The sequence below is a fragment of the Cyanistes caeruleus genome, chromosome 15 (genome assembly GCF_971803275.1).
Source record: "Cyanistes caeruleus chromosome 15, bCyaCae1.hap1.1, whole genome shotgun sequence".
Classification (NCBI taxonomy): domain Eukaryota; kingdom Metazoa; phylum Chordata; class Aves; order Passeriformes; family Paridae; genus Cyanistes; species Cyanistes caeruleus.
Window position 1 is genome coordinate 980,132 of NC_141715.1, and position 22,945 is coordinate 1,003,076.

The 22,945-nt window shown below is 54.0% G+C and overlaps 1 protein-coding gene across 6 annotated transcripts in view; it reads right to left on the minus strand.

Moving 5' to 3' along the window:
- Nucleotides 1-22,945, minus strand: part of ARHGAP26 (Rho GTPase activating protein 26) — a 100,762-nt gene that overhangs the window by 33,825 nt on the left and 43,992 nt on the right. For 3 of the 6 annotated variants that reach the window (XM_086851818.1, XM_086851816.1, XM_086851820.1), the window contains exons 12-18: nt 17,121-17,157; nt 12,270-12,335; nt 11,484-11,558; nt 11,328-11,372; nt 7,319-7,406; nt 6,233-6,291; nt 5,438-5,543 (exon numbers count right to left, since the gene is read on the minus strand). In XM_086851818.1, the coding sequence (XP_086707944.1) occupies nt 5,438-5,543; nt 6,233-6,291; nt 7,319-7,406; nt 11,328-11,372; nt 11,484-11,558; nt 12,270-12,335; nt 17,121-17,157 (476 nt within the window). The remainder of the gene's footprint in view (nt 1-5,437; nt 5,544-6,232; nt 6,292-7,318; nt 7,407-11,327; nt 11,373-11,483; nt 11,559-12,269; nt 12,336-17,120; nt 17,158-22,945) is intronic. The other 3 variants (XM_086851817.1, XM_086851819.1, XM_086851821.1) reach the window with 1 other exon arrangement.

Below are 22,945 nucleotides of genomic sequence, written 5' to 3' on the forward strand. Positions count from 1 at the left end.
ACAGTGTTAGAAGAAAGGGAATGTAGGAATAAGCAGCTTTCAGAGTTAACGATGTGAACAGCAGCAGGAAAAATGCTTCTCACGCCTTTGCCAGTGGGACAAGGCTTTGCCCAGTGATTGGAAACACCCCTCACTGCCCCACCTCTGCACCCCCTGCCACACACACAGCTTGGAATGAGATGACCTTTAAATGTCCCTCCCAAGCCCAACCTTTCTGTGATTCTGCAGGCCAGGGATCACTCAAGCATCCTGGCAAAAGCTACAGCTCAAAGACATCTTGGCAATGGTGATTTCCAGTCTCATTTCTTCTGCTGAAAAGACTCTGACTAAAATCTCTCTTACAGAGTTTGGTTCAGTGCTGGGTCTGTTCATACAGAGCAAACAAGGGATGTGCTCATGAAGACATCTCCATCCCACTCTGTCTGCGGGGACGGTGCAGACACCACCAGGGGAGACTCTGACCAGTTATTGGAAATCTTTTGCTCACTCTCGATTCAATCTCTTTCCATACCCAGTTTCAGTTTCACTGTGATAAACAATTAAAAAGAATCCAGGTAATTATGTGCTATCAACAACCTCTACCCAGCAACACCAAGTTCAGACACAAGCCCACAAGAATTCTCACTTGAGGAATGCAAAGTGCCTGGTGCTGCTCCTGGAGATGCAGGAGGAGCTCTGCAGAGATGTTCAACCACAGGAACTCCTCAGCAAACACAGCAGCTGCTGTGTTACAAGCTGCTAAATCATCATGCCAGGCTGGTGATGCCAGCTTCAGTCCAAGACCCCCATCATCCTGTCTCCAGACTCCAGCCTTGTGCAGGATGTGGCTGCAAGAGAACCTAACAAGGGACTGCAGGCTCTGGGCACATTCCCCTCCAGCTAAAAACTGGAGAGCCTGCACGAGAGAGAAGGACCTTTCAGAGAAGCATGGAAGGAAAAGCCACCAGCACCCACACAGCTGCTCCAGGGACAATCCAGACAGGGGGGGTTAAAAGTTCATTTGCAGAAGCAGAACAAAACCTTTTGCTAATTTACACATTACAGGAAGCCAAGCCCAAAAAACCCAGTGAACACCTACAGGGCTTTTCGTGGTGGTTTGTAATTCTTCAGAATCTCATATTAAAAACAAAAGCAGAGGAGTGAGAGGGAGGCAGAGCTGGCAAGGGCAGGCACAGAATGCTGCAGGGCTGTCTCACCTCTGTGGAAGCATCACTGGCTCCTCAAACACCAAAACACGTGAGGGAGAGCAGAGCAAAGGGGAAACCAAAGGTGCTGCTGCTCCCCACAAGGCTCTGCTCCCTCCAGCTCCAGAGCACAAATCACAGAACCATGGAACAACACAATGGCTTGGCTTGGAAGGACCTTAAAGCCCAAGTCATTCCAACTAGGGAAAATGCAGAAGGGGTAAAAGAGCAGAGCATGAGCCTGACCCAGGAGAGACAAGCCCCAGGCAGGGTTCTCCCAGCTCCTGCAAGGCAGCATGTGCCTACAGAGGAACTCCTTCCATGTCACCTCCCTTTCACCAACCTTACAAGCACCCAGATCCTTTGGGTCACTCAAAACCCAGGGCTTTGCCTGGATCCAGCACTGCCATGATCCAAAAGGAGCAGAAGCAGGCACTGGGCATAAAAATGGCATTCCCAAGGAGAGCAAGGAGAGCCACCGGCCCACAGACAGCTCCCGTTTGCTTCTGGCAGCCAAATCAGGCGAGCAGCACACGAGAGCAGAGCATCCCAGAGGCCTCAGTGGCTAGTGGAAATTTCCAGAATGTCCTGGACAAGAACGACTTACTGGAAGCAATACATAAATCAAGCAAATGAATAGTTACCAGACAGCAGCATAAACAGCTGCCACGGGGATGAAATCAGACCTGCTGTGCCAAGAGGCGGCAGCCTCCTTGCCGGCTGCACCTTCGGGGGAAACAGGCAGAAGAAGCCCAGGAAAAGCAGGTTCCTGGGGGAGCTGCCAGCCCTGGTCCTGCAGAGGTGTCCTGGGGGGTCCTGGGGCTGCTGGGCACGGCGGTGCCGTGGTGAGCCCCGGAGCAGCTCCCGCAGGGCAGCGCGGCCCCGAGCGCCGCGCCGAGCCGCCCCACGCCGACAAAAACAAGCCCTGGTTGTATTTTTAGGCAGAAGACCTGGAGGAATTTTTTCTTCTTCTCCTTTGCCAGCAATCCCTGGTTGAGCAGCGAGCCCTGGGGAACGTGCCAGGCTCCGTGTCCGGCCCCTGGCCCGTGGTGGCCTTTGCTGGATCCCCAGCAGCAGCTGCCCTGCAGAGCCCATGGAAACCATCGCCCTGATAAACAGCAAACAATTTGTGCAGGAGATAACAATCACTGTCATCTCGGTTAAAACACGTAAACTAGAGAACACCACCACAGCAAAACCAAAGGGAACCAGCCAGTGTTGGCCAGGCCACGGCTGGGAGTGATTAGAGATAATTAATTCTGCTAAATACACGTAGGCACAGCTCGGCTGCAGCCTCCTCCATGGTCCTGACCTTGGCACAAGAGGAGTGGGTGTGTGGATCTGGGGCTGTGGGGGCAGTGGCAGCGATGCCAGCCCACAGAAGGGGTATGAGCCTGGCACCTGTCTGTGCTGGAGAACCTGGACTCGCTGCCACAAGAGCAAAGCAAAGCTCCAGGTGTCAAATTATGGCCCTGCATGAAAAATAATTCCCTAAATGCTTGAAATATAATCAGAGTGAAATCCCCCCTACTCTGCACCTCCACAGCATTGACTCCTGGGTGAGAAAGTACATTACAAAAGAAGAAGGAGACGGGGATGATATTGAAGCTCTGCTAATACAAATGGCAATTTTCTGCAAGCAGCTTCACTCCAGCAGCACCCCTGGCACAGGCACCTTGCACCACAGGCACCTTGCTCCACTTTGACCTATTTGGCATTAAAACAAATTGGTTTAATCACAGAATCCCAGACTGGTTCAGGCTGGAAGGCTAAAAGGAGCAGGGATGGGAACCACTCCTGCCATAGTGAACAACTGCCTGGACATATGGACATGAGGCTGAAGGCAGCACAAATGGGCTTGGGGATACAGTAAGAGGCAGAAATCAAAATTTTCTATCAAAATGCTCCTCACCCTCTACCCTGTCCGTGCCTGTTCCTGAGATTTGTCCTCTCCCTCCCCTGTGGGCCCCTCTCACTGCACCCCAGTTCTGTGGTCCCCAGCTGCCATGGGACCCACCACATGGGAAAGCTGAACCACCTCCAAGGCTCTTATCCTGTCTGATACTGGGGTTAATAACTGCCATTTTTGAACATTTCATCTTTCTTACCGGTTTTATTACTGTTAATAAAAACTGCAGCTTCATCACATGAGGAGCCCCACATCCCTCATCAGTGCAGCAGAGCACGTACACCCCTAAAACACAGAAGTCAGAAACCACCCAAGACAGCCTCTGCCTTTACTTGACCGACTCAGCCCAAGTTCTGGTTTTAGTGTCAGAAATCTCCGCAGCAAGACTGTGAGAAATATTTTTTTAGCTCATCTGATAAACATGCAAATCTTGATTATTCATATGTTACTTAAAATAAAAAGCCCAGACAGAAACAGATGAGACAAAGCCCTCCAAGCAGTGCAGCCCAGCTTGGCAGGGACAGCCAGAGGCCCTTGGCTTTGCCCACGTTGGCTGTGGGTGCCCCGCTGTCAGCAGCACCCAGGCCTGGCTGGTCCCACACATCTGGAGCAGCCCCCCCTCAAAACACCTGCTGCAGATGTGAAGATTTCTCTCCATTCTTGTCTTTAATCTGGCTCAATGGCACTGCAGCCTCAAGCAGCTCTTTTAGAGAGTAATGGCAATGAGCCCTGGCCCTGGCTGCCCCATGGGCACTCCTGGATCAGGGTTTCTGGATCAGGGCACTGCTCCTGGATCAGGGCTCCTGGATCAGGGCTCCTGGATCAGGGCAGGGGCTGCAGGAGCAGCCCCAGAGGGATGCTGAGAGCTCGTGCCTGGGGCTGGCTGTGCCTCCACAGCCCAGGATCCCCCAGGAGTGGCACCAGGGCTGGGGAGCTCAGCAGGCTCTCGCTCCTCAGCTTCCTGCCCTTCTGTGAGATAATTTTTTTCCTATTAAATAACACTATGAGCTGTTTCTCTTCCTAAAATAGCACACACCACCACACACACTGTTTGTTTTGTTTGAATTCCTTCCCCACTAAAGCAGCACAAACCCCACTGTAAACCTGACTCCACATCTCTACTCCATCACCAGGCTTTTCCTTTAGATGGAAAACACTGAAGCAATTACAGATTCCCTGCACATACAAAATCACAGCATCCCAGAATAGCTTGGGTGGGAAGGGACCTTAAAGCTCACCCAGTTCCACTCTTTGCCATGGGCAGGGACACCTTCCACTGGCCCAGATTGCTCCAAGCCCCGTCCAACCTGGCCTCAGACACTTCCAGGGATCCAGGGGCAGCCACAGCTGCTCTGGGCAATCCCATCTGGCTGATGGGTGCACCTGGAACCACTGGGCCTTGGCTTCAGGCTGTAAATGCAGAAGGTTTGAAACCAACACCTAAACCACCAATTTGGTTTTCAACAGCCTTTGCCAGGGACCCCATGGAGCAGACACGAGCCCAGGCCACAAGAAAGCATCTGGAGTTGTGTTTAAGCCTATTTAAATTACATTTGTTATTTTTTCTTTTAAACAGATAACTTGGATTCTTCCAGATCTCCTCCTAAGCAGTTATCCCAATTTTTCATTCCCCAGGTTTCCCAATCCTGCCTCAGCCCTGCTGCTCCTGCAGGTCCAACCCTGCAGCCTTGAGGCTGCCACAAACACCTGATGATGCTTTCACTCCTAAAACACTAATCAAAGGTTTCCATGGGAACCTGCAGGAGCAGGAAGAAGAAGGGAAATTACAGGTCAGCTCTACCACCCAATGGAAAAAATATCCCGTTCCTTTGCCCTCACAAAGTTTCAAGGTAACACAAAAATATTGATTCATCAGGGTGCATAAAGACAGAAAATATGCCCCAGAGTAGTCAAATGTTGTGTAAAGAAATCACTTTTAGTCCTTCAGTGAGAGGTTTGCTCTGAAAGCACGTGAGGAGCTTCACCTCTGCTCTGCCTCCTGGGCAGCCAAACCCATCCCAGGCCATGAAAGCAACACGAGGTTCCCAGGAGGGAATGGGCTCCTGGTGCTGCCCCGGGGCTGGGGCTGGCTGGGATCTCCTGGATCTGGGATCTCCTGGATCTGGGATCTCCTGGATCTGGGATCTCCTGTCCCTCATCCCTCCCTCCCTCTCCCCCTCCCACCCCTCTGGGTCTCTCGGCCCTCAGTTCCCTCACACGAGGGTTTCCAGTTGCCAACCAGATATGACTCAGCACCACACACACACAAGGAAACTTTTCCACCACTATTAACTTTCAGAGGAAATGGAAAAAGGAGAGAAAAACACATCAGTCATAAACTTACTTTGCCAAATGGTTCATGAGCAAGTGCAGCATCTGCCTGTTTTTCTCTGGGAGCCGATGAACGAGGCTGTGAATCTCCGACACCCTGGACTCCTGATTCTCTAGTTCTGCATGGGAAATAGGAGATGATTTATCTCCACATTAGGGGGATGTTATGGGAAGAGGCCTAATACAGTCCCTGACAGACATCCCAGGGAGCTGCTCCATCCCACACCCAGGCACTGCAGACACTCCCCACGGTGCCGCTCCTTCCCATCAAATCCATCCAGCAGTTTCCAAGGGAAGAGTGAAGGGGCTGAAACGGGGAGCTGGGGGATGCCACGTGAGCAGCACGGTGAGCAGGGCAGGGCTGGCTGCAAGCAGAGCAATTCCAGCAAGGGGCACATTCCATGTTCAGTGTGTCCAGCACAGGCCAGGCTGGAGCATCTGCTGGGCCCATGGTGCTAAGTGGGAGCTGCTGGAGGAGGCCATGGACCACGGGGCCCTCCTGACATCCCACAGAACATCCCCTGCTGCCAGCAAAGCCCCTTCCCCTGGGCACTGAAGGAAAGGTGGCCCAGACCTCTGAAGCAGCAGAGAGCCCCCCAAACACCGCGGTGCAGTTTAACAGCAGCCGATGGTCCCAGCGCCAGCTCCCGGCACTGCCTGCCTTCCTCCTCCTCCCCTGGGCACTCCCTGCCCCACTCCAGCCCTGCCCTGGGCCAGGACACAGCCCAGCAGTGTGGCAGGGGGATGGCAGCCACTGGCAGGCCAGGCTCCTCTTCGGGAGCGGGGCCACAAACATCAACAAACTCACTCGCTGCTTTGATGAAGCTCCTTTGAAACTGGTACATCATGAGGGGCCCTGGGAGCATTCTGCAAGATAAAAAGGAAACGGGCACAAAACACATCTGAGGAACACAATCCACACCAAGAAAGCTTTGCCCCTACAATACACTCAGCTCCATTTTGAAAAGGCCAGAACTAAGCAACACCAGCTCTAATTAGTTCTCCCCATCAGAAGGAGTAAGATCTATGCAAGGACCTTTGATTTATTCACCACTAAATTAATCTTTCATTTTAGCTTTCCTCCAGTAACACAGCTTCAGTGCATTACTGAGGCCACGATTTCCAAGTAAGTTTGAAAATAAATTTAAAAGATAAACAAGCCTAGTTGTAAAACTTTCCCAATCCCCCCTCCCACTGCTGCATCCCTTCAGAGGAGCACACTGGTGCTGCCCACATTCCTCCTTGCTTTGCCAACAGTTCAGACTCCAGAGCAAAGGTTGCCAATCATGCAAAATTCTGTGATTTTCTAGGCTGAGATCCACCAGGCTAATTACACTTATCACCCTAATTGGATTTAGGCTCTCTCTTGTGCTCCCTCTCAAACACAACCCAGCACACAACAGTCACTGAGAGCAAGGAGCTGCGGTCACAACAGGTAGAAGCACGTTGTGGATAATGAGATGCTGCTGGTTGCCAACACCCAATCCTGTTGGGAAGATCCCCAGGATGATACTGGCTGGCCTGACACACAGAAATCCTAACTACAGCAAAGCTGGAAAAGCTCTACAGCCCCTGCCCTTACCCAGCACTGCCCTCCCCCCCTCTGCCACATGCCCAGAAGGTGGAAGCCCACTGGGAAAAGCTCAGGAAAAGCTTAAATCAAGGCAGGGGATGCAAGAATGAGCTTTTAAAATCATGTTTGTATAATACATGCATCTGTCAGAGCTGAGTGTGTTCCCCAGATCCTTCTCAAACATACTGGAAAAATCAGGGAAAAGCCAGAACAAATTCCCTAAGAGCAGTTTCTGCTCTGCCTCCATAAAAGTGCTGCTGTTAATGATCTGCAGTAACAGGCAATGCCCCTCCTGAAGCCAGGTGAGGCTTTTCTCCTTACCTCAGGTACGTTTTCAGTGCACTAGTAATGGTCTTGATCTCCCACTCTGCACAGATCTCCGTGTCTGTCTCTGTGGCTGTCTTGGGGTCTGTGGAGGAAGACAAAAAAGCAGTAACTGAAGGAAACTGAAGACAATTCCAGCTCGTGCCAGCTCAGCTGTGTGGGGAGACCACCCAGCCCATTTTATTTGCTGTTCCCAGCTCAGGACAGGTCTGCAGGGGTGTGGGGCTCATCACCCAGGACAGGCCAAACTCACTAGCATGGGATGAGAGAAGGAACAGGGAATCCTCCATCCCGAGCAAGGACAGGGGCAGGGTGGATGGAGCGTGCCAGGACAGCGGGCACAGCAGCCCCAGGTGCTCGGTGACAGCAGTGACAGCCAGGCACAGGCAGACAGGGACCTTCCTCCACACAATGTCCAGCACCATCATCCTGCAGCCACCTCCCCACCCGCCCCTGGCTGGCAATTACAGCCACAGCCACCTGTGGTCACCTGCAGAGACACCTGGACAGTCACCTGGACAGTCACCTGGACAGTCACCTCCAGAGCCACCTCCAGGCCAGTGGGAAGTGGGCTCAGGCTCAGCACTGAGTCTCAGACAGCAACAGATCTGAGCTGGGGCCAAGAGCACCAAGCCAAGGCCAGGAACACCAAACTGAGGGCAGGAGCACCAAGCCAAGGCCAGAAACACCAAGCCAAGGCCAGAAACACCAAGCCAAGGCCAGGAACACCAAGCCAAGGCCATGGAAAAGCCGGGCATGGAAGTGCCCCATTGTGCTGATCTCTCCTGCCTGGACACTGCTCCACCAACGCTCTTTGCCAACTCCATCCTGGAAACTCAGCCAGGATCTGCTCCCAGCAGAACCCAGGGGAGCCCCTGAGAGGGTCCCACCAGTGCCAAGTGTCCCTGGGGAGCAGCACAGGGCTCCCACTGTCCCCAGGGTGACATAGCAGCTCCCACAGGCTCAGCTCAGGGGATTTTTGCCTTTTCACAGATACAAATAATGCACTTCTGAATTTTAAAGCCCCATGTAAGCACTGGGAGATTTTTAACCTACTTAGAAGAATGCCATGAATAGAGTTCAGCGTTCCCTCGGGGCAAAGGGTTTATTTTAATTAAAAAAAACCATCAAGAGGTGTTTGGAAAAGTAAACACATAAGAAATGCATATTCACACAAAGATCATGTGTGTCTCAGCAATTACACAAATGACCTCCATCCTCCTGACTCAATGCCCAGGAAACTTCCTACAGCACTGCCTTTACAAGGAGAGAATTTTAATGGAGTCAAGATAAGTCTGGCATAGTAAAAAAAAAAATCAACAAATCCCCTAGAAGTTCCATCTTCTTTTAAAAACAAAACTTTTTAACTGAAGTAGAACAAACAACTCCAGACCGTGTGTCTTTGCAAAGGCTCACCCAGCAGCTCCTAGGCAGGATCATGGAACACGAGGTGAAATTCCTCAGTTGGTCCCATGAAAAGGCTCAGAGCAGATAATCAGCTCCCCTTGACCTTCAAAGTGATGAGTCTGCAAGAAGTGGCTGCCGTGGGCTGCAGCTGCAGCATCTGTCTCCCCAGGCAGCGATGCTGCAGCCAGCCCTGCCTCCACAAGGACACAACTCCACAGGAACTGGGGCCAAGGTGGAACCAGGGGCTGCAAAAGCACCCACAGCCCAGCCAGCATTAACCCTGGAGCTGCTTTTTGCTGCCAATCCCTGATCTGATGTCTCTCATAAATTCCTCCAGGGTGAGGGGAACAGCCTGGGGAAGCACCTCATCACCTCAGTGTGATTATCATGGAGAGATTTCCAGAACAGCCTCAGGGAAGGTACATCCCAGCAGGGAGGGGCTGCAAGGAGCCCCACTCCCAGCCCTTCTGGCCCCTGGCAAAGGAGCAGGAGCAGATCAGATGCTGTAACTCACCTATGGCAGAGTTCACACCTGCTGGGGCTCCCACAACAAGCCCTCTCAAGGGAGCTCCCACTGGTGGAAGTTTGGTTATTTGTTGGGTTTTGTCCTCATTTTGATGGCACAATGTGAATGCTGGGGAGATGTTTGCCCCCCAGCAGCCCTGGGAGCGCCCCCACACTGCTTCACCCCAGATCTACCCTGACCCCCAAGGTTGCCCCAGAGGGAGCAGAGCCCTGCGGCCACCGCGCCGAGCTCCTGCAGGGACACCTCGTGCCAGAGCCCTCCCTGCAGTGTCACTGACACCAGCTCAGGGAAACTCGATCTGTTTGCCATTTAAACTGTATGTGAGGCAGTAACGCTGCCCACATTCATTTCTAAATATAAGGGAGACCTGACAGTGGCAGCACAGTTTGGCTCCTCCATTCACGAGGAGCCACGAGGGCAGCGAGAACAGAGAGGGTTTGACAAGGGACACGTTTCCATGTGACACCCATTTCACAGACAGCCCAAACACCAGGGCTGATGAAGATTTAATCCCCCACAATTTGGAGGAATTATGGAGTCACAGGTTTGCAAAGCATCCCAAGGATTGACAGCATGGGGGATTCCCAGAAGGGGTCCCACTCCCAGCCCTGACCTGCCTCACAACCAGCGAGGACACACCAGGACAAAGGAAAAGCACCAGAGATTTATCACCTCCTTACGAGACACCAGGGCGACAGCTGAGTGGCTTCAGTGGCTGAGGAGATAATGGATGCTGGAAGGTGTCCAAGCCTGAATCCCTCCCAGCTCCACAGAGCTCTTCACCCAGGAGTTTTGCCATCTGTCACAGCCCCAGGACTGATGCCTTAGTGACAGGAGAACCATGGCCCTGCCACCCGGGATGTGGTGATGAGCATCACCAGAGGACCTGGCTGAGCACCTGCCAGGACCTGCCCCGGGGCACCAAGCCAGCCTGTTTTTACCAGCAGGGCCCTTGGCTGGACGCTGTCCCTGTGCCCAGCGTGTGTGCCAGGGGACAGCGCTGGCTCCCCGCAGCCCTGCGACCTTCACACGGCCCCAGCCGGCCACAAACTTCAACAACAGCAGCACCAGCCACCAGCTCTCGTGACTGCAGTGAACTTTCCACAGCAAAGAGGTCCCCTGCACCCAGATTTGGAGCTTGGACTCCAACCACCTGCATTATCTGTTTTCCACAGGTTAACACTGACAGCTGAAACAGCCACTGTGGGCTTTGCTCACCAAACACCTTACTGGTGGGAAAAGAAGGAGGAATTGGAAAAGGAAAAGATGTTGAAACACAACAGACGAAAACCTTCTACAAGAAGAAATATTCAGAGAAAGGAGCACTGGAGTTTTGTGAGGACAGGGAAGAGTCATGTAGCAAAGGAAAGATAGTAGGTGGAGGGAAAGAAGAGGTGACCAGAAATGCCACACACTTTCCCCAAGGAGTAACAAACACATTCAGTAGGGCACTAACAAATTAGTAAGCATTTGTTTCCCTGTTCCTACAGCTATTTCATCTGTGGTTTTGCCAAGTCTGAGCAGCATCAGACAGGACTGGCCAAGGGCAGCTGCCCTGCTCCAGCCCAGCTCTGCTCTCTCTTCCACTGTTGTGTCTCAGGCATGTCTGGACAGACGGACAGACTGGTCCAGGGCTGCAGCTGTGGGATGGAAATGCTGCCTGTGAGGTAAGGGCTGGAACAGCTCTGTCCACACAGCCAGAGCAAACCTCTGCCGTGCCAAGAGCCAGCAGCTTGTCCCTGTGGAGCACCCAGAACTGCAGGATCCAATGCCTCAGTCACGAGGGAAACACATGCTGGAAAACTCTGGGCAAGACTGAGATAAACAGGCCCAAAAAAATCCGTGGGGAAAGCAAGAACAGCCACAGGCAGCATGCAACATCCAGGAGAAAATCATATCAAAGGGTGCTGGGAACAAGGGGGCAGGTAGGAGATGAAAAGCCAGAGCTTTCAGCTATTTCTTTGAAGAGTTTGGTTTGCATTTGGGAAGGCTGCCAGAACTCAGAGCATGTGTGAGCAGGACAGCAGTGACTGCAGCAGGACCTGGTGAAGCCAGGCCCTACACGAGTCCTACCTTCAGTCCTGCCCAGGACCTCCCGGCCTCGACCAGCACGTGGTCCTAGGGGCACAGTCACCACCATTAGGGACCCCAACAAGAGCCTCTGCTCCTTCTGGCAAGACTTCAAAGCAGCACAATCTCCTTGCCTTTAACAAAACTCCAGGTACTTACCCATTAATATACTCAGGAGCTTTTGAACTCTGGAGTTCACCCCCACGATCCGGTAGAGCCCCTGCTCATTGATCCCTAGGGAAAACAAGGCACTCATCAGCAGAGGGTCACAACAGCCCCCAGGATTTCTTTCACTTCTTTGGCTTTTCAAATAGCAAAGCCAATGAAACCTTCTCACCAATCAAATACAAAGCTACAGAGGATGGTCAAATTTGGGGTTGATATCAAGGTTTTCACGTATCCTATTCTATTTCCTTGGAAGTGTTACCCCCTTAGCTCAGGAATAAGGATCCAAGGACACTTTTCCTCCTTCCCACAGCCATGGAGCCCCATGCAGGATCTGCACTTAACCAAGGCAATTTGGGAAAATGTTACTGTGTCAAGTTCTTCAGGTTGAGGTCTGAGCCTTTTGCATCTGACTTCCCCCTGTGGGGCTGGGACAATCCCACCTGTAAACAAGGGGATTCACAAGAGGTTTTGGGGACGGAATCCCAGGTGAGAGGACGTGCAGGCAGCATTCCTGCAGGAAAGATGCTGAAGGGAACATCCCCCTCGGTCCTGTCCCCGCTTTTGCACACCCAGGGCATCATTTCCTAACTCTGCCCCACGTTTGTGAGTCCCTGCTGGCCCAGCCGTGGGGCAAACGCTCCTCGGCATCGGCCCGAGCACGTTACGGCTCCATCTGATGTGCCTCATGAATCATTCTGTCTGTGAGAAGGGCAGGAAAGCAACTGCTCCACTGCCAACAGCTGCCCCAGAGCAAGCCCAGCCCGGGAGCTGCCCTACCTCTCGTTTCCACAGCGTGGATGCACTTCTTGATGATGCTGAAGCCGATGGTGTCCAGCTGTGCCGCTGCAGGGGAAGGGCAGAGAGCAGTGAGCAGCTGGCAGGGCAGGGCAGGGCCCCACAGCAATCCTCAATCCCTGCCATGCCAGCACTGCACCACTGCCCAGACCAGGAGCAGATGAATGAGGGCAGAAAAACACAAGTGCAGCAGTTGGTAGCAGCTGGAAGCTGGCAAACACAGGCACTGATCCTCATTCCAGCCTCCACATCCTCCTGAGCCAGGCCCTGCCCTCTGCCAGGCACCTACCACTGCAGATGGACACAATCAATTTAGGAGCAAGGTGAGAGAACCCAAATTTGTCTGGAAAGCTGACAACAGGTTGCTTGGAAAGAAATTAAATCATACATTTTGACACAGCAAATCCTTGAAAATGGCACATGAGGTATCCTGCCTCTGCCCGAGAGTGAGAGCTAAAACATGAGAATTAATGGATGTACAACTCAATTCACTTGTGCCAACGCAGGTTTTCACTTCTAAATTCAAGGAATTACTAATACAGGGACCCAAACACCTGCTGGAAGAATTCATCCCACTGAGAGCTTTCCACCAGTGCCTGGAAAACACTGCCCACAGCCAGCTGTTTGTTCTGGAATATCAGGGAGGGTTGGAAAACCTTCCAGAGGGCAGGAGCCCCTCAGAGAAGGGTGGGCAAAGCCCCCCCGGGCTGCAGCCACAGGGAATGCCGTGATGTGAGAGCTGTGTTCTGTGCAGAGCAGGGCAGGGAGCAGAGCCTGGGGCTGGCAGTGCCCTCAGCAAGGCACGTGCAGCTCCTCTCCTGGCAGGGCATCCCCTGCTCCCCCTCCCTCAGCAGCTGCCAGCTCACACTCACACCGAGCAGCCCCTTCCTAATCCCCTGCTTTGAGTCCTGGTGGGCTTTGTGTGGCCACCAGGACCCAGAACAGCTCTGCTGTGTTTTCCTGGGCAGGCAGGCCGCAGGGCCGAGCCAACACAAGCACATGAGCTGCAGGATGCCACAGGACGTGAGGATACTCCAGGAGCTGCAGGGCCCTTTGCTGGGCACCCTCAGGGCTCCCAGCAGGGATACAGCACAAACCCAGCGTTCCATCCCCCAGCAGGGCACAGCTGCCATTCCCAGGTCACTGAGAAACACGGGAGAAGCTCCAAACCCTGCTGTGGAAACTCTCTTGCTGCAGCAAACCCAGCCCAGCAGGTCTGTGCTTGGCAGCGCTGTGACCCTGCCCTGTGGGCAGCCCTGTGTGGTGCTGACAGCTTGGATCACTGCTCCAGGCTCTCTGCCATCCACTGCAGGTGCCAGCCCATCCCACACACCAGCAGTTTTCCTTTAGCCCCTTGTGTGTTTGGACAGGGCTTGGAGCAACCTGGGATAGTGGAAGATGTCCCTGCCCACAGCAGGATCATCTCTAAGGTCCTCTCCAGCCCAAGCCATTCCATGATTCCATAACCCTGCAGGGATCCCAGCAGGAGGAGGAAGCCCAGCAGTGCCTCTGGGTGGAAGTGACCTGGCACAATCCCCCTAAGCAGATGAAGGAGCTCTTCCACTCCCTGTCAAGCTCTGGATCAGGAAAGGTTGGAGATTTATTTGCAGTAGCTATATCCAGAAATAATATCTGATTAAATATCCAAAGTGCTTTTATTCATCCTTAAATTTAACTTTTAATGAGCATTGTAAAAGCTTGATTTGCCCCCTGTCAGAACATCTGCTCTTTAGCTCAGTCATTTACCAAATGATTCAGCTCAGCAATGGCCCAGACCAAAGGCAGATCTGGATCTACTCTTGTCCTGATCCCAGATCCACGGAATTATCTGGGTTTGATAGGATAATTCCATGATCATCAAGTCTAGCAATTCCCCCAGTACTGCCAAGGCCTGTCCCCAAGAGCCAGATCCACAGGGCTGTAAAACCCCTCCAGGGATGGGGACCCCCCTGCCCTGGGCAGATGGGCTGCAGAGCCTTTCAGAGAAACATTTCCCCTCCAATCTGAACTCCCCCTGAGTGGAAGAGCCTCCCTTGAGGCTGTCCTTCCTCAGGGCAGGGTGTGAGGCTCAGCTCCAGGCCAGCCCCGTGTCACAGCTCCTCCTGCAGCAGCAGCATCCAGTGCCCAGGGAGATGCACTGCCCAGGCTGGAACCCATCCCAGGAGCACTGCACATCACCTGTGCAGCAGCTGCTGCCCACACACCCCACACTCATCTGACCTTCCAGCAGCATCACATCCCAAGTGATACTCAATTGCTCTCATCCCCTTCTATTTTTGCCTGGCAGATTATTTCTATTTAATCCATTAATTCCTTTCCTTTTTGCTGATGTGACACATCAGAGCACTGGGGAGGGGGCAGGAGGGCTGGATCAGCTCTGTCAGCCTGCCTGGCTCCAGCTGTGTCAGGGCACAGCAAGGTCAGAGCAGCTCCTCTGCCTCCCCACACACACTCCTGTGCCATGGAATGGCATTCTCTGCCTTGAATTCCTCCAAAGACATTTTGGAAATAAGAACCACGGAGGAGGTTCATGAAGCAGAAACCAGAGGAATGAGGTTTCAAGTCTTACCAGAAATGAGTTCTCTGTGCTCTAACTACCAGTGAGCTGCCGAGATTGGGAAAGGAAGACTGAGGGTCAGGGTAGGTTGGAGAAATTAAGTTTTTTTTCTGAGGGTGGGCAGGCCCTGGCACAGCTGCTCAGAGAAGCTGTGGCTGCCCCTGGATCCCTGGAAGTGTCCAAATCCAGGCTGGAAAGGGGTTGGAGCAATCTGGGATAGGAGAAAGTGTCCCTGCCCATGACAGGGAGAGAGGAGCTTCAAAGTCCTTCCAGAATATTCTGTGATTCCATGCCTGTGACTGCTGGGAAAGGCCAGGGCACCCAAGCACACAGGGCAGCCAAAGGGACACAAGGTCTGTGAAGAACTTGTGAAAATAAATACTTTGATGGGGTCCTGAACTAATGGGGAACCAAGAGGATGTGGCAGATGGAGAGGGAAACGGTGGGAAGGAAAAGAAAGGAGGAGTTTTGTGCTGGTCCATGAAATAAGCACAAATAGCCTGGAGGGATTGTTTCCACAGAGCAGGGCAAGTCCTTCTGGTTAGCAAACTAGAGCATCTGAATTCCCCTGGCTCTCATGGTTCAGTGACACCACTCAGCCCCTCTGCTCCGCTTCCTCCCCCTCCTCAGCAGAGCCAGATAAATCACCACAGGCCCACGGCCATCTGGCCACACAGCAGGACAGAGAACCCAGCAGCTCTGCAGAATTAGTGTCCTGAAAGTGCCACCACAGCACTGTGAGGCCCTCTGAGCCCCCACGAGGGCAGGCAGGACGCAGAGCTACAGAGGCTCCCAGGGTCAGGAGCTGCATCCGGACCCTCTCCATCACCACACTCATTCCAGACCCTCATAGGAAGATCCTGGATCAAGGGCTGCTGGCAGGGAGCCAGCTGCTGAATCAATTTCACAGTGGCTGGGGAGGCAGGCACTCTAAACCAGGGATTTCATGAGCCTGAAGCAGTCAGACAGCACCAGTGGCAGCCCCAGCCCAAGCAGAGGGTTCAGAAGCACCTTCAGCCAGGGCTCCCAACCTGCTCCCAGGAGCTGGAAGGACAGACACGGAGCAGACAAGGAGCAGACAAGGAGCAGCATTCTCATTTTTAAGAGAGACCACCAGAATGGTTTCTTGGGCCAGAGCAGCAGGTACAGAGCTGGCAGGGCCAGTGACAGCCCATGGCCAGGCACACGGAGCTGAGCCACTCCTGGCCCCACAGCTCACAAACTCCTGGGGAAGAGAGACCAGAGGAGCTGCTCTAGCAGAGCCCCTAGCCCAGGGCCACTGGCCATGCTGCCCTTCCCAGTGTGAGGCACAGCACCGAGCCCTGCTGGCATCGCCTGGGTGCACAGAGCCAGCTGATACCTGCAGGAAAAGATGGATGTGCAGCTGATGCCAGAGAGGATCAAAGGGAAGGAGAAACCACAGAGGAGAGAGCAGAGAGGGGGAAGAGACTGCTTTGTGCGAGGGCTGAATGGGTGTGAGGAACATTAGCTGCAAATTATAGCAATTATTGAGAGAAAAACGCTTCGGCTCCAGATGAAAACCTTGTGTCTGGGGCAGCACCAAATGAACCAAGTGCTGAACGTCAGCCCAAGCCCAGCCCTGCCTGCCCAGTGGCTTTGAGGGAAGGAGGGAAGGGATTGGGGCTGGAGCATTGCAATTATGGCAAATCCAGCCTACTGGGAAATGGCTCAATTAAGGGTTTTAAAACACAGGAGGTAAGAGGCAGGACCAGGTGCAACTGCTCCTCTAGGAAGAAAAACAAGTGCTTTGACCCAAGGTTGATTGCCTGCACTACAACAAAAAGAGCTTTTTTTATTTTTAAGGGTTCTTGCTGACAATCTTGACAAGGCAAGACTTCCTTACTGCTAGACGTCTGCTCCAGTTCCCCTCTGGAAAGACACGGTCACCCTGCACATTCTGGCTCAGAGAGAAGAGCTGGTCCCAGGTGTCACCTGATCCCTCTGCTGAACTTCAGGAGCAGGTCCCAAGGCCACCAGACCCCTGCACACGGTGTGGGGCAGGAGGGGACACACCCTGAGGGGTGCAGGGAGCTGCCTGGCGCTGCTCTCCGTGGCCCCAGGTCCCACCAGCAGGTTTCTGCCCCTGGTCCCTGCTGGGTGCCACACTCAGCTCTCCCTGGGGCCACCTTGGGTCCCCACACTGAGCCCTGTCACCCCCCAGCCCCGGGGAGCCCAGCACAGCCCAGTGCCACCAGCATCTCCTGCTGACCCCTCCCACAGCTCAGCCACCTCTCAGGGGTCAAAGAAATACTCACTGCCTTCGCTCTGGCTGTCCTTGTTCGAGTTGTACACCTGGAAAACACAAGCAGAAAGTCTTATGAAGAGCCTGGCTCCAGCTGGGGCTGCTGGCACAGCTGGTGTCACCACGGTGGGTCTGCTGCCAGCACCTCCCCCAGCAGCCAGGTCCCCAAACACCAGCATGACCTTCTGCACACAAAATCTGGGCTGGCCCAAATCTGGAGTCACTCTAAAATAACTGACTAGGACAGCTCTTAAAATGAAAGAATGCAAATGGGATGGACCAGGTAAAAACAGAAATTAGAGGTTTCTGAACAAAATGAAGGTGAGGTTGGACTAGATGACCTTTAAAGGTCCTTTCCAACCCAAAACTCTTCCATGAGTCTATGACTCCTCTCCTGAAAGACACATAGAGAGGATATAAATTTAGAGCAAAGCAGGCAATTCCACCTTGGGCCTCACAGGAACCTCTGGTAGTGCAACTCGGGCAGGGAGCAGGTACCACCCTCCTCAGGTACAGCCTGAGCAAACGAGCCAGGCAAGGAGCAGGACAGGGAAGGAAATGCCATTAATTCAGAGAGGCCAACAAGTGCAGCAGGACGAGGCACTGAATGCATCCAGCCACCACCAGGACTCCATCCCAAGCCTCTCCAGCCTTCAAACATCGATGCTCCTCCTGCCACCCCCATCACCACCACAGCTTGGCTGCTGCAGATTAAAGTGACGTTTCAGTGGATGCAATAAAAGGGAAAACACTGGCAGAAGGTTTTAATCACGATGTGAGGGCACTTTAAAAGCCCAGGATAACACCAACAGCAGCTGTAAGCAGATCAGCCCTCAGACAGGTTGAATTTCTCCTGCTCAACAGAGTAAAATGGTTTAAAATAATCCTTTAGTGCTCAGAGTCCCACCAGGAACAAGCACACACATCCCAGAGCTCCAGCAGCACCCTGGAGGTGGCTGAGTGGGCACTGAGCAGGACAAGAGGCTGCTGAAGCTGCTGGGAGCAGGGATGGGAGCAGGGATGGGGACAGGGATGGGATCAGGGATGGGGACAGGGATGGGGACAGGGATGGGAGCAGGGCTGGGAGCAGGGATGGGGACAGGGATGGGAGCAGGGATGGGAGCAGGGATGGGAGCAGGGCTGGGAGCAGGGATGGGAGCAGGGATGGGAGCAGGGATGGGGACAGGGATGGGAGCAGGGATGGAGCAGGGATGGGAGCAGGGATGGGAGCAGGGCTGGGAGCAGGGATGGGAGCAGGGATGGGAGCAGGGATGGGGACAGGGATGGGAGCAGGGATGGAGCAGGGATGGGAGCAGGGATGGGAGCAGGGCTGGGAGCAGGGATGGGAGCAGGGCTGGGAGCAGGGATGGGAGCAGGGCTGGGAGCAGGGATGGGAGCAGGGATGGGGACAGGGATGGGGACAGGGATGGGGACAGGGATGGGAGCAGGGATGGGAGCAGGGATGGGAGCAGGGATGGGAGCAGGGATGGGGACAGGGATGGGAGCAGGGATGGGGACAGGGATGGGAGCAGGGATGGAGCAGGGATGGGAGCAGGGATGGGAGCAGGGCTGGGAGCAGGGATGGGAGCAGGGATGGGGACAGGGATGGGAGCAGGGATGGGAGCAGGGATGGGAGCAGGGATGGGAGCAGGGCTGGGATCAGAGCTGGGAGCAGGGATGGGAGCAGGGATGGGAGCAGGGATGGGAGCAGGGACGGGAGCAGGGACGGGGACAGGGATGGGAACAGCGATGGGAGCAGGGATGGGAGCAGGGCTGCTGAAGCTGTTGGGAGCAGGGCTGGGATCAGAGCTGGGAGCAGGGCTGCTGAAGCTGTTGGGAGCAGGGCTGGGAGCCCCCTTGCCGAGGGAGCTGCCCCCATCACATGCTGCTCCCGAAATAGCCAGCGGGCAAGGCAAGCTTCCAAAGGCCGTGTTGATAGCAACGCTCAGGCAGCAACGGAGTGGGAGAGGCTGCAGGCAGGGCTCTGCTCCCATCCAGGCGGATGATCCAGGCGGATCCTGACACCAACAGGGATGCTCTGACCTTCCCATGGGGTCCCTGCTGTGGGCATCTCCCCCAGGAGCTCCAGGAGCTGTCTGTGATGTTCTCAGAGGAGCAGAGCCAGCGGCAGCCGGGCTCGGACGCTGCCGGCAGGGCAGAGCTCTCTGTGCTGCTCACCCAACAACCCCCAGCATCAGAAACAGTCCAGCAAGGCTGTGTGTCACAGAGCATGTCACAGGGCATGTCCCCAGCAGGGCACATACACAGATTCCTCCCCTGGAGGCCACCCCAACACCAGCCACTCCTGTGCTCGCCTGTGCGGGCACCGGCCGGAGCACATCAGGACTCCTTGGATCAGCTCCACCACCCAGGACAGGCTCAGGAAGCACCAATCTCATGCAGCAGCTCAAAACTGGGGTCTGGGCAGGCACTGATCCCTCCAAGGAGCATCTTCCCCCTCCCAGGACACCTGGCTACGTAACACAAGAGCGAGCAGAGATGATTGTTTGCGGGAGAAAATCCATCAGCCACATCTGGCGAGCGGGGGATGATTCAGCAGCAAAACCAGCTGCTGTCAGCAAGTGAGTTTTCCTCTAGGAACAGTGTTTATATCGAGAAAATAAAATAAGTGGAAAGAGGGAAGGAAAGCGCCTGCAGGCTCCCCGACAGCAGCAGCCCTGCAGCCCCACCACGGAGCCAGCCTTCCCTACGGAAGTTTGGAAGTTTTCCCCTGACTTCAGCGCCTCTGCTGAGGGCTCACTGAAGGGTCAGGGGGCTCAGCCTGCTGCTCAAAGGCTTGGGGACACACAGCCCTTCCTTGGGATCACACAGATTTCGTGCCCCACACACAGGTAACACTAAACACAGCAAAGGATCAGGCGTGGAGCAAGCTGGGACAGGGGGAGGTGGAGTGAGAGGGGCTGGAAGGTCCTTCCAACCTCAACCATTCCAACTCCCAGGGCACTCCCAGCAGCTCCAGGGGGATCCTCTGCCTGCACATTTGCTCCTCCAGTTTGGATCCATGAAACGACAGAAGTTATTAATCACCAGAGTCTGCTCTTGAAACAAGGGAAAAGGGCAGACATGGAAACACAAAATGCTGTTGCCATTAATTGCAAAGTGTGCACACAAAAGGGGGGTTTCACACCGAGGTCAACAGCAACCATAAAGCACAGAGCCACTGCCACCCTACACCCATCTGATGGAGGAGAAACCTTTTATCCATTGTCTCTGTTAATCCACTAGCACAGCTCTACACCAGCAGGGTTTCAGCCAAGCCCCAAGTCTGTAACATCCCTTCCTTTTCCAAGAAATGCTTTTCCTATACTGCCTCAAATCTTTTAGAGGGAGATTTTTCTGGGTAAGAGAAAGTTTCCAAGTATGAGGAAAGGGCTGCTGTGTAAGAGGTCTGAGAGTGAGGCTCCTCCAGTGCCCCAAGGGTCACCCCTGCTCTGCTGGCAAACCCCTTGGGCTCCTGCCTTGGCAAAGGTCGCTCCTGCCCAGCCTGGCCCCGGGGATGTTGATATTCCACTCTTCCCAAAGCAGCTCTGATAACAGGCAGGGCTCAAAGCAGAAGGGTGCTTTTGAAGATTAAGCCTCACAGACACGTCAGTCAGCCCAGCCCCCCTGGGAAAGGCTGCAGAATTCTGCAGAGGCTCTTGCAATTCCCCACACCACACTCAGCACCGAGCCCAGGGCCGCAGCACCTCGGGAGGGACGGGCTGGGAGCCCCTTGGGAAAGCTCTCTGAACCCTCCTCCACACAACTGCCAGGGGCTGGGCTGGATTCCCCTGCCCTCAGTGTCTCACAGGTATCTGCACCATCCCCGCGGCCAGGCTGGCCATGGGCTCACACAGGAGCCAGCTCGGGGCCAGGGACACCAAGGGTGACACCTCTGAGGGTGACACCTGACACGGTGACACCTCTGAGGGTGACACCTCACAGGGTTACACCTCACAGGGTGACACCTCACACGGTGACACCTGACACGGTGACACCTCACATGGTGACACCTCTGAGGGTTACACCTGACACGGTGACACCTGACAGGGTGACACCTCACAGGGTGACACCTGACAGGGTGACACCTCTGAGGGTGACACCTGACAGGGTGACACCTCACACAGTGACACCTCACAGGGTTACACCTCACAGGGTGACACCTCACAGGGTGACACCTCACAGGGTGACACCTGACAGGGTGACACCTGACAGGGTGACACCTGACACGGTGACACCTCACAGGGTGACAGCTCTCAGGGTGACACCTCACAGGGTGACACCTGACAGGGTTACACCTGACACGGTGACACCTCACAGGGTGACACCTCACAGGGTGACACCTCACAGGGTTACACCTCACACGGTGACACCTGACAGGGTGACACCTGACAGGGTGACACCTCTGAGAGTTATACCTGACACAGTGACACCTCACAGGGTGACACCTCACAGGGTGACACCTCTGAGGGTGACACCTCACAGGGTGACACCTCACAGGGTGACACCTGACAGGGTGACACCTGACAGGGTGACACCTCACAGGGTGACACCTGACAGGGTGACACCTCACAGGGTGACACCTGACAGGGTGACAGCTCACAGGGTGACAGCTCTGCCCAGGACAGGACAGGAGCTCTGCACACTCACACACACATGGCCCAGCACCAGGCCAGACAGTAAAACACCATGAAATGAGGGTGTTTTTGTGCCCACACACTGTTTTTCCTGTTGTTCACACGCTCTGGAGAAAACAGCCCAAAACCCAGAGAGTTTCTCGTGAAATAAAAAGCTTCTTTCACTTTGCAGTATTAGTCACTGACAAAGGGAGGGAAATCAGAGAGAGGAATCATTGCTGGGAGGTGAAGGGCCTGTGGCCCAGGGACACGTGTGGGAACAGGCTGGGTTATAAAACTCCCAGAATTGGGACTGGTGACTAACGTGGAGACAAATCCCTGCCCTGCAGCGCTGAGATGCTTTAACCTCTCACTTGCACTAATTATTCTCACTTGATTGTATTTCCAGAGCCAAAATATCCTTACCAGGCAGTTTCAGAAGTGATGTGCATAGAAAAATTATACACTAAGATAGCACAGAACTTACAGACCTTGATGTCTTGTATTTAGTTTTCTAAACTCCTGCTGTAGATGGTCAAATATCCTGAACAGAACCAGACTGTATAATTTTTTTTAGCAGAAGCTACTGCTGCTTCATTCCTGCAGAACAATTGCTGTTTGGAAGCTTAAAGAAGGCCTTTACGAGCTATTATTGAAAAATTCCAAGATGCATCTGTAAGCAATCCAGAAAGATAAATTTTATGAGAGCAGTTACAACTCATGACTACTTTGACACTTGCACTATGCTCAATTATGAACTTGATATTTAAGATAATTCTTTAAAGAACCACTTATTTCCTTTGGTGAGACATTTCACCAAATACAAGCTATGTTTTGCAGAGGAAATGGTTTTATAGGGATGATTAAGAGCTCTGTGATGTTTCAGGGTGTGGTAGAGGAGCACACAGCCCAGGAGGCAGCTCCTGCTCCCCTGGAGCCGCAGGGATGAGCTCAGGGATGAGCTGGGGGTCACTCCCTCACACCTTCCCCCAGCACAGCCCAGTGCTTGCTCCTGGCCCATGGCCCCACTGCTCATGGAACAACGCCTGGGCAGGAGCAGCAATGCAGGTGCTGCAGCAATGCAGGTGCTGCAGCAATGCAGGTGCTGCAGCAATGCAGGTGCTGCAGCAATGCAGGTGCTGCAGCTGCTCCTGCCCCCTCTAAATGCAGCCCTGCCATTACCACACACCTCGACACTGGAGCTGTGCATCATGCAAACATG